This window comes from Paramormyrops kingsleyae, chromosome 20 (assembly GCF_048594095.1).
Source record: "Paramormyrops kingsleyae isolate MSU_618 chromosome 20, PKINGS_0.4, whole genome shotgun sequence".
In the NCBI taxonomy this organism is placed as follows: Eukaryota; Metazoa; Chordata; class Actinopteri; order Osteoglossiformes; family Mormyridae; genus Paramormyrops; species Paramormyrops kingsleyae.
The window spans coordinates 13,201,247-13,212,011 of record NC_132816.1 but is presented as its reverse complement, the minus strand read 5'-3'; the positions used below and the strand labels follow the sequence as shown (position 1 = coordinate 13,212,011).

The following is a 10,765-nucleotide window of genomic DNA, read 5'->3' as shown; positions in this document are numbered from 1 at the left end:
TAATAATCATATAATAAACGTATAATTATGCAAAAATATTTTCTCAGAGGTGCTTGTGCATTTATATCATGGCCAAATGACCCTGAAAACTTTTTTCGGCTCTCCAACAAACTTCAAAAGGTTTTGCTGCCAGAATAAAGCACGAGCGTACAGGCTTCCCGTCCAGATTCCTCGAAGCAGACGCGCGTCCGCAGGGAGCCAAGAGTTGGGACGTCAGAGGAGAGGCTTGACGGTCACGTGACCCGCGGTGTCTCAGCACTTTCACGGCCAGCTTCGGCCGCGCGAGCGATCAGGAAAGGCAGCTGGAGTTACTCAACAGCCAACAGCCGTGAAGGACAGGAGACAGCCGGAGCCAACCAGCCCCCCTTCCCCCAACACACACACACGCCAGTACTGCTGTTGTGAAAAAGTCGAGGCCAAAAATACTTCTGCTGGAACACAGAGCCACACTACTAATAAATAAATCACACACTTAGCATACTATACAGAGTGCACAGACTATAGCGTTACAATGTTTGCTGTTTATTTAGCTATATTTTGACACTAACCAGTGTACAATGTGACAGGGGGAAAAATGAATGAGATAAAAAGAGGTTGCATTAATCACTTAAAAAAGGTTATATTCCAGAGACGTATAATCCTCACCCTCCCCAAACCAAAGCGCTGTGGGCTTTATGACTAGGAAGGCGTGAATCCTAAAAGCTGCTCGATAGGTTTATATCGCCACTCGTCTGCTTCCAGCTCCTCGACCAAACTGGCCAGTTTCTCCATTCGGGACACCTGTTGATCTTGGAGAGGGGGGATAAATAATGTACGTTAGATTAAAGAAATGAAATGTGTTCGTTTTAATATTGAAAGTCTTGGCTTAAGTTCTAGCGTTAAAACCGCTGATAAATATCCACTAAATATATCTGGGAAACAGCGGCCCTTTGTTCTCAGTTCTAACCACTGATTGAAATTTTACGGCACGTTCAGAGCCTGTGACAGAAAAGCCTTGCAAAAAATAAAAATAAAAATCATGCAGTAGGCTACTCCGGAACACCGCGATGAATACAGAAAACAGTCCACATACACTTACCGTGTTTCACCTGCTTTAGCGTCGACGCGACTTGATAGCTGAACACCGACTCGCACAAAAACCTATCAGAGCCATCTGAAAATGACAAACACACACATCAGCACAGCTCCGAGTCTGTCCATCATGTCAGTTTTAATTAGATTGGCAAGGATAAGAGACTGGGAACAGAAAGCAGTTAAGAATAAGGGGAAGAAGAGGAAAGCAAGTCCAGGGAAATTAGGGGCTGTGCCAAACTGGAGTAACCATGAGGAAAAGGTGCAGATTGCTTTAGATTTGTTTTACAGGAATGAAACTCCCTGCAACAACAAACCCAAAGTGTACACCAATCATTATCAGATTATACTCCGATTTGGCCCACGGATCGTTGCTGCGTATGGGGATGAGAGATAACGCTCATGAGACCTTCCATCATCTCCCCGGCTCCTTTTGGGTACGTGTAGAGCACTTTCCGAGGGGGGATGAGCTCCGAAGCACTAAATCCAGACCCAGTGACAGAGCTCCCGCTGACACCCCCGGCCGAAGAGGAGGAGGAGGACGCTGCCATTGCCGTCCCGCCAACCTATACAAAGTGGCAAAGGAGCCTTTCAAGTCGCCACATGTTAAAAGCCCCATATACTTAAAAGCGAGTCGGAGCCGCCATCCGCGCAATAAATACTCGACCATTGATGCTTTTACTTTTGCCTAGGGTGGTTTTACCCCTACCAGTCATAAAAGAGATTAAAGACAGGGACCATTGCATCTGTATTATGTTGTAGTTAGTACAACCGACTTAATTAACTGAAATGTTAATCGGATATTTTCCAGGATAGAGCTGCCAAATAAATTAAAGTATAATACGAAGTACGAGCAGATCTAAATACTTTACTAAACAAATTTTCGTTTAATTTCACACAAGAGATAAACTCGAAGTTTAACTAGCTTATTAAAACGATCCCGCGACTTTTGACTTTAAATTACCCATATTGCGACAGTTTGTAGTAAAATGGCAAAGACTGGCAAGCAATTCATTAATTACTACACTCGTACTAGATAAGACTTAATTTACAAGTCATAAACATTATGGCGTTGAAGCTTTTTACCTTTTAAAGATACGAACAATATGTTTTCGGGTAGAAAGACAAAAACAATCTTGGAAAAACAACGACGCTGCAGTAAAGGAAAATCGCTTTACGGCTCATGCAGTGAAAATATTTGCGACAGGTTGCCGTAAATGGCGTTAAAGCCTAAATAGCTGAAAGTTTCGTCTGCTGAAGATGTCATTCATTTGTATTTCTGAATAAATCCACGTCGATCGACTGGTTAGGGGTGCTGTGTAAGAACACTGCGTGAAAAATGCGAATATTAGTGACATGAGACGAACGTGGGATGTAAGATAGTAGCTGAAACTTTTTCACAGTAGATATCACGCCACGTCTTTCTCGTTCATTTTATGTGTATTTAGTTATCGCCTTTAAAAGATCGGTGTAGAAATAAGTACTTTCATACGTTCGTTTTGAGCTGGTGCTACCAGGGTATCTTCCGCTGTGGTGAGCCGTCTAATTTTTTATTCAACCATTATTGATGAACTGATCATTTCTAGGTACTGTCATCGTAAAGATGTTTCAAGGACGCCATATTCACTTTATCTAGTTAACTAATTGAAATAGTCCTTGAACCAATGATAAAGATTAAACAGACACCTTGAGTCCAAGTCAGCGTTTTCCAGATGTGCTCATCATAGCCCCCAGTCCTCCCAGTTCTAGAAAGACTGAGGACTTTGATTGTGATTGATTGAGATACTAATTTAAACGGCTTACGGCAGTATTTGGAACAAATTTAAATATACATATTTGAGGTGATACAATTCCTTCTCATCATTTATGAATCTCTTACGGACCAAATTTGTTAATTTATATAGATTAATCCGTATGTGAGTGGCTGCGAAGGAAATAATTGGAAATGAAAAATGTCTTATGGAGGATTTTTAATTTAAAGTCGTATTTTAATGTACAGGATAACAAATGCTAAGAGAGTGGAAGAAATGAAAACGAGTATTAAACTATGGGGCTACGGTGATGGGATTTGGGAGACGCTGGCTTACGTACGTTTCTGGTTTTATGTTTTTATGCGTCGGTGGATGCTTTAGAACAGGATGTGCAGCGCCACCTATCGGATTAGCCTGCTTATGTCAGGTTTGAATTTTATTAAACTTCCTTTACAGTGAAATTTCCAGGTGAAAATGGATGTGTTACGACCAACACTAATAAATATCAATGGAAGAATTTACAGGAAAAATGTAATCAAAGAACACGTTTATCAAGAGGAAGATGATGATGAATTTTCTTACACAGGAACAGGTAGTACTTAACCCATCTGTGATAATTGTACTTTCACCGACACTTTAAAATGAACAAGCTGTTTCGACAGTGACCCTGCAGATCATTGTATTGATTTACCTTATGATGGTTAAGAATTGCATGAAGGAAACCGAATGGAAAATGATTGTCGTAACTGTTTCTCAACCTGAAGTGTTACAAAAAAAGTTTCAGATACTGATTCCCAGTGCAGGATTTCTTTATTGGAAAGTGCCACATTATTGCTCAAAAATCACTGTCAAGTTGTCAATTTATGGTTTGTTATCAGGCCTGCGCAACAGGGTTGCCGTGCTGGTTGCTGATCTCTCTCTCTCGGTCCCCTTCCATATCTTCTCGATAGACTCTGCGCATTGTGCTGATGAACCCTGCAACATGGTCTCTGTGGAGGAAACTGAGAAGGGCTTTCGCTGTGCCATGGACATGCCCAGTGTCCTTTACAAGTCAGTGCTCCGCTCACAGCCCTTCTCTGCCTCCATCTGTCCTTCAAACCTTATCTAGATCTTGAAAATATCTATGTTTTTTGTTGCACCAGTGTGCTTTTTTTGTGATCAGATTTTTTATTGAAAGACAATGGAAGAAGAACTTGAAAAATAATTAACAAATAACATAAAAAAACATCCTTCTACACTGTATCCTGAGACAGCATTCTAGAAAAAGGAAGAAAAGCCAAAATACATCAAAGGAAGAAGTCACCGGCATACCCTGCCCTGAAGCGAGAGCAGCTGAGTGGGAACATAATGATGATAGTAGAAATTGTGAAAATAAACAAAGAAACAAAGTAAAAAAGTTTAATTCAAGGCATATGGACTCACAAAATGACCCCCAACCAGCCCTTGACTAGTTGCACATCTTGAAACCGACTCTGAATGGTTGAGCTAGACGAATTATTAATACGGGTTGCAGACGGTTGAAGCAGTGTTAAATTAAAAAAGGTAGGATTCCAGACTGAGCTGCACGGTCTGATTTACAGCAAGAGGCTTATTACAAATCAGCCGCTAAGGAGGCAGACACCGGGAGCCTCTACTGGGCCAGTCTGCGTCTTAAGTGAGAGCTGAAATCGTGCCACAGACGTGACGGGTCACTGTCTCTTTTGCAGGTATATTATTGGGAAGAAGGGAGAAACGAGAAAGAGACTTGAAACGGAAACCAAGACCAGCATCGCCATTCCCAAGCAGGGGGTGGAGGGGCAGATTGGTGGGTGAAGCTGCGACGTCTCATTCAGAGTGACACCGGGAAGCTGATTCTCACCTTTTTTCCGAATCAAATCCAAGCTACTATGTTTTCTCATGTTTTCTTGCAAATTCTGAGGAATCTTATCAGGGCTGAACTGGGATAAAAAAAATCAGCCCTGGACTATTGCCCCTCAGGCCCACCCACTTATATATATATCTATGATAAAACTGAAGTGGGGGGGGGGGGTCCCCTATTGTAAATTTGCTGGCTAATGACTCCATTTGGCCCACCAGGAAAACGCCTGGTGCCATTATATTCCTCTTGCTTATTTTTGGGCAGTATTTTGATATTTAATTTGTTGTTTTGAAGCCATTCCTTGGGTGAATTTTGCATGATTGTCTGAAGGAAGGATGGAGCTTTGGCCAACGTTGGCAAACAAATATGACACTTTGTACATCGCCTCCCTCTGGCTGAGGTGGGATTTTGTAACTAAGTGATGAGAGTGCCTCATTGGGTAGCTGTTAATTCCTGTCCTTTTGTGTTTTCTTGGGCACAGTGATCACAGGGCAGCAGAGGTCGGCGGTGACGTCGGCGGTGACGCGTGTAGAGCTCCTGGTGGAGAGCTTCAGGACCAAGCAGCCTTTCACGCACTTCCTGTCCTTCGCTTTGAATCACGCGCTAATTCAGGAACACTTCCTGAAGTTTAAGGATGATGTTCTGGAGCGATGCTCCAAGGTAGGGACATTTCAATTGGTGGGACTGAGGGGATTTAAAAATTTTTTGTAAATAATGCTATTAAAAAATAAGTGAAACAGTGAAATAGGAAGAGGTCATTCCAGAAGTAGAATAATAGTTTTGCTCACTCTTTAGGTTTTTGTTTTTTAGTACCCAGTGTGTGCATTGTAATGGTAATTGTAATTCAGGTGGTAGGATTGTTTAGTTCTCTCCCTGCACTGTGTGTGTGTGTGTGTGTGTGTGTGCACAGTTTGCATGGTCTCACTGTATCACAAGCTTTCTCAGGCTGCTTTGCCGGTTGGCGTCTCTAAATTGCCCACAGTTTTTATTTATTTATTTATTTATTTATTTTCGAGAGGTACCTGAGTACAATCAGAAAACAAAGGTGCCTTTGTCTATCCAAGTCTTTTGCCAAACACCAAACGACCCTTGCAGGATGTCATGTTAAAATGTGTATCCATGTGAGGAACATCCTTTTGTAATGAGAATTATAGAGACGGTAGTGAATTGAGTTTAATTCTCAGAAACAAAAATCTGAAAGCTAACTAAATCAGAGTAATAACGTAATAGGCTAAAGATTCTGCAAGGGAATGCCAGATTTTGTTTGTTTGAAACAAGGACCGTGGAGGATTCAGCCATTTGTAGTAAGGAGCATAAATACAAAATTTTCCATGTTGAACAAGTCATATAGGACAGTCCCAGTCCAGTCCTTGTGGACCTGTAGACAGTCCACGTTTTTGCTCCCTGCCAGACAGTCCACGTTTTTGCTCCCTGCCAGACAGTCCACGTTTTTGCTCCCTGCCAGACAGTCCACGTTTTTGCTCCCTGCCAGACAGTCCACGTTTTTGCTCCCTTCCAGACAGTCCACGTTTTTACTACCAGGAGCTGGACTGGTCCCCGAGGACCGGATTGGGAAACATTATTTCCTAGAACCATATTCCTTCCTGTTGTCCTTTTTCCATGTCATGCGGTTACATTAACCTCGCTGTCTATGGCCCAGCCGTCGGCAGTAGTGTGTTCATGACAGCTTAACCGTGTCTCTGAAGGACCATGGCGTGGGTGACAGCATCTTCCAGAACCCCGCCAAGCTCCACCTGACCGTGGGGACCCTCACTCTGCTCAGTGACACCGAGGTGGCCAGAGCTCGCCAGCTGCTCCAGCAGTGCCAGGACTTCATCAGGTGGCCGCTGGGAATTCTGGGAGATCGTATGCAAACACAAGGCATCGGCCCCCTGCTGTTGACTCTGCCTGAACTGCATTGTTGCCTTTTCATCCCATGCAGGTTTTTTTATGCCAGTACCATGGATAAAATGAAAAAGCTGCATATAATTCGGGGCATTTGAGTCGAGCAGGTGCTGGATGAGGTCACCTTGATTGTTCTTCTTGACGTTTTCCTTCAGGGACATCGCAGGAGGGAAGCCGATTTCTCTCATGGTGGAGGGGATTGAATACATGAACGACGACCCCGCCATGGTGGACGTCCTTTACGCTAAAGTTCGACCCAAGGACGGGTCTGACCGGTGAGCCACATCCCCAGTCAGCTGTGACGTTCTTTAGCTGCTAGAGTGACATCACTTCTGACCTTTGACCCCACAACGGCCACAGGTTGCAGGCGATCGCTGACCGGCTGGTGGAGCACTTTGTGTCGGCGGGGTTGATGGCGAAGCAGTGGGACAGAGTGAAGCTGCACGCCACTGTGATGAACACGCTCTTCAGGAAGGACTCTTCAGGTAACCTTTGTGCTCTCAAACCTTTGCCATTAGCTTGGGGCTCCCTGGGGCTGCCAGTTCCAACCCAGAACCAGCCCCTAATGGGCTTCATGGGGTGTTACACCCATGCAGAAATAAAGGATCTCTTCACATCAATCTTTTTGGGTGGACTCAAATATCTATTCCCAAAGCATCCAGTATCCGCAAAGAGCTTCCAACTCGAATTGGTTCTTCGGTTTTCATTTTAAGCTAGGGTGATCGTTAGAGGATATAACCTGCAGTCCAAAGAGGTGTTGTTTGCATGGCTCGGCCCGGACGCTGAACATCGCGTGTCACGATGGCCTGGCCCCCGCTGCAGCCCTGCAGAGACGCTCACTCTGATTGGTCAGCCGGTTTTTGGATGATATCATTCTCAAAGACAGTTGGGTGGATAAGAAATGGGGAAAACGACAGGGGCATGTAGGAGCACCAGAGAAAATGAGGAGCACTGGCTATAATATATAATGTCTCCCCCCCCCCTTGCCAGCCCTACACCAGCATCTGTAGGATGCTATATACCTGGACTCTTCCTCCATCGATAATCCCACAACCACCCCTGTCAAAAAAATAGTTCATGTCTAGCAAGGACTTTTATTTACTATAAAGCTATTCTTGCCAGGGGGGATAATGCCTTGAGCTGTTCACTGTGAGCCACCTGGCTATACTTGTTCAGAGCTGGATACAGTTATTTTCCCTTTGCTTCTGAGAGCAGCAGACAGTGTCTCTAACCTGACATGAGCAGTTCTCCAAATGGAGATGAAGTGTTCCAGTATTGTTTTTCTTTTTTGTTTTCTCTTGTCTGTCTGCATTTCAGCTTAAACCTTTTTTGTAATGGGTCAAAAAGGGTCGCAACTAGTACTGGGCAGGACCATTTTTCGCTTAGAGAAGCACCTGATTAATTGGAGGCATGAATTCAGAAGATGCTGAAACCTTCCCTTATGGAGTTTGGTCCATGGCACTTTTCTACTTTCTTTCCGCCCAGACCTCTCTCAAACATGGAGTTCTCACCCTCAGAACTGCTGCTGCCTAGATCTTATTGTTCATTACAGCCTCCCCAGTAAACTCTACACTGTACCGCATAAAAATTTTACGATCCTGGCTGTTTCTCTGATGCTGGAACAACCATGTTCAAAATAGCTTTTTTCACTCATATTTAACACTCCAGCGGTTTGCTGAACAGTCTCGGTCCTCTGACTGTAAATGGCCTAATCAAGCCAGTTACGTGTCACTGTTTTCCATTGGTACCAAAACTGATTGCTGTTAATCACGCTAGGTGTTTAGTTTAGTCGGTCACAGTAGGCCAAGCACAGGTGTTTTTATGAGCATGACCAGTTTGAGCCCGAAAGCTCTCTTATGCAACCAGAGTGTGTTCAGTTTGGTTCCCCGCAAACAGCTCCTCCGAGCCCCTGGTTCTGTTTATGTCCTGGGACGCCGTGTGTGTTTTCAGCAGCGTCCACAATGAGTTCATTCATCCACAAATGGATGCCGTCCAGACAGAGATCCCAAACATGATTTATAGTATGGGTGCTCACTGGTGGCCGGGTGCGGGGGGGGGGGGAGAGGCTGCCTCAGCACGAACTGTTTACCATCAGCGGATGTTCTGATCGGCTGTCGGTGTTGTTTTTGCCTCTGTGAAAGAGCGCCACCGCCCTTAATTCAGAGGAATGCAACAATAACACGGCCGTCCCGTGTATGTTGAGGATCCTTCCTGCTCGTGTTGATTATTGGTAAACAAGCCAATGGCACGTTGCAGGAAACATGCTGCGTGGAGAACATGCTGCGTGTTTTGGGTCTGGGGTGTTGTGTCTAATATACCAAACATTTTAACAGCAAGACTAATAGGTTCTCATTCCTGTCTCTAGCTGAAGACAAGGGTGACGCAAGGAGACCGAACGCGAAAGACCGGGAATCGTTTGATGCACGGAATATATTGAGGGTAAGTTTCACACACTCAGAATCCCAGGTATAAATGACCGCCGATCTAACCGAGATGAGGTCTGCTTTATTCCGCCATGTCTCATGTCTTCCCTCTAGTGGTCATCTAAAATTGTCATTGTTTGTCAAAAAATATATATACACACACCAATCCATTTTCACACTACCTTTGGAAACTCACGTCATTCATTCTGCAAGTTGTTCAAGTTGTTGTTAAATTACAACTTTTAAGCCAAATTATGTTGCAGGAACCTGCTGTGACAAGCCTTTGAGATGGAGACATGTCGTGCCAGACATGATGTTCCTCTCCTGAAAACCCTTCGATGTACTTTAATCCACGATGAGGGTCTTCTAAATGTCAAGAGGGCTTTTGTGATTCAGTGTTACTTTTAGGGAAACGTCATTTGAGAATTCCAGGGTAGTGTTCGTTATGCGGTAACCATAGTAACACACTGTTTGTGTTCGAGATGCCCTTTTTCTTATTCTGTGTCTGCTCCTGGAGTGGAACCTAAATATTTCAAAAGCTGATTTCCGTAACGGGATGGGAATGGAGATTGGTATGGGCGGTAATTCAATCTGTGCTCCAGATGAATTTTGATTATGATTTCCTCAGTGATTATTAAATTCCACGGTGTGGAGGTCTCATTAGATTGTTTTACACTGTCGTGAGCTGATTTCTGAGCTGAGCTGGCTGCGATCCAACAAATAATCAGGATTAGTATGATGTGCAGCAGCCTCTCCAGTGTACATATGCGCTGAGGAGTAACAGGAAAATGGATTGCTGGTTTTTTTTAAGTGTAGCATTTGGCAAAGCACTCATCTGAAAGGACTATGCAAAAGGTTAAATCTTAAAAGTGTAATTTGATTTTTTTTTTTTTTTGCCTGACAGCTTGTCTGTTTTTTTCTGTTTGTAGATGTTTGGCAGTTATGGTTTTGGAGAGTTTGATCTGAATGCTGTCCAGATTTCCCAGAGGTATTCTACGGACAGCTCTGGTTTCTACATGTCAGCTGGCAGCGTCACGTTCTCATGATGACCCTCTGCTCTCGACACCTGCTGGGGGAGAGGAAGCCAGATCTGCGGAAAAACACAAACGCTCGAACCGCATCCAGGCTACAGTAACGAACTCGCTCTTAAACGTGTCTGTGAAACAGAGCGAATATATTCTTCTGTTTATGATTCTGCTAATTGCAGCAGTTGTAAACAACCTGCTTTGTCTGTGGATAAGGCTTAGCCATCGTGTTTATGTTTTCTGAGGGGGCTGATTTTTGTTTTGGTTATTTATGCACGCAGGATCTTTGTCAGTCCAGCAGATGTCACTGTAGAGTGCAGTCTTTTGTAGGCTGAGAAAGGTCCCAGAGCTGCATATAAAATCTGAATTAATAAAGCAAATTATAAATATTGAAATGAATTAAACTAGTGACATTTAAAGATTTAGGCTTAAATATGTTTTTATGGAACACTTGATGATTTTAATTTGTGAACAATTCTAATTAAATCTCTGGGCTGCCCTGGGAACACCTTAGGGTTCCCCCGGAGGAGCTGGAGGGGGTGACTGGGGAGAGGGAGGTCTGGGCATCCCTGCTTAGGCTGCTGCCCCCACGACCCGACCCCAGACAAGCGGCAGATGGATGGATGGATGGATGCTATGTACAATTTTCAAGAGAGGAATCTTGAGAAGTGAATATTAAGGCACTGCATAATCTTGTGAGTAATACAGTGTACCTCAGACTGACCCCCCTTT

The 10,765-nt window shown here is 43.9% G+C and overlaps 2 protein-coding genes across 3 annotated transcripts; one reads left to right on the top strand and one right to left on the bottom strand.

The window, feature by feature from the left end:
• Positions 1–506: 506 nt before the first annotated feature.
• On the bottom strand, positions 507–2,272 carry anapc16 (anaphase promoting complex subunit 16). The gene is made up of 4 exons (XM_023808130.2): positions 2,158–2,272; positions 1,481–1,637; positions 1,079–1,153; positions 507–788 (listed from the first exon to the last, which is right to left on the bottom strand). The coding sequence occupies exons 2-4, from the start codon at positions 1,620–1,622 to the stop codon at positions 679–681; spliced, it is 327 nt and encodes a 108-aa protein (XP_023663898.1). The 5' UTR covers positions 1,623–1,637; positions 2,158–2,272; the 3' UTR covers positions 507–678.
• Positions 2,273–2,395: 123 nt separating this feature from the next.
• ascc1 (activating signal cointegrator 1 complex subunit 1) lies at positions 2,396–10,454 on the top strand. Of its 2 annotated transcripts, none has more exons than XM_023808127.2 (10): positions 2,396–2,604; positions 3,279–3,414; positions 3,773–3,872; positions 4,529–4,626; positions 5,162–5,340; positions 6,387–6,520; positions 6,741–6,860; positions 6,946–7,070; positions 8,951–9,024; positions 9,938–10,454. In XM_023808127.2, exons 2-10 carry the CDS (start codon positions 3,297–3,299, stop codon positions 10,052–10,054), a joined length of 1,065 nt encoding a protein of 354 aa, XP_023663895.1. In that variant the 5' UTR covers positions 2,396–2,604; positions 3,279–3,296; the 3' UTR covers positions 10,055–10,454. The 2 variants fall into 2 exon arrangements, with proteins under 2 accessions (XP_023663895.1, XP_023663896.1); XM_023808128.2 differs by lacking the exon at positions 2,396–2,604 and adding an exon at positions 2,692–2,912.
• The last annotated feature ends 311 nt before the right edge of the window (positions 10,455–10,765 follow it).

Bases quoted from the DNA above. Each gene is read 5' to 3' on its own strand.
- anapc16 (XM_023808130.2), bottom strand. From the start codon at position 1,622: ATGGCAGCGTCCTCCTCCTCCTCTTCGGCCGGGGGTGTCAGCGGGAGC. The intron at 1,154-1,480 runs GTCTCATGAGCG...TGTCATTTTCAG, and splicing joins AGCCGGGGAGATGATGGAAG to ATGGCTCTGATAGGTTTTTG. The intron at 789-1,078 runs GTAAGTGTATGT...CCCCTCTCCAAG, and splicing joins GCTAAAGCAGGTGAAACACG to ATCAACAGGTGTCCCGAATG.
- ascc1 (XM_023808127.2), top strand. From the start codon at position 3,297: ATGGATGTGTTACGACCAACACTAATAAATATCAATGGAAGAATTTAC. The intron at 3,415-3,772 runs GTAGTACTTAAC...TCTTCTCGATAG, and splicing joins ATTTTCTTACACAGGAACAG to ACTCTGCGCATTGTGCTGAT. The intron at 3,873-4,528 runs GTCAGTGCTCCG...TCTCTTTTGCAG, and splicing joins ATGCCCAGTGTCCTTTACAA to GTATATTATTGGGAAGAAGG.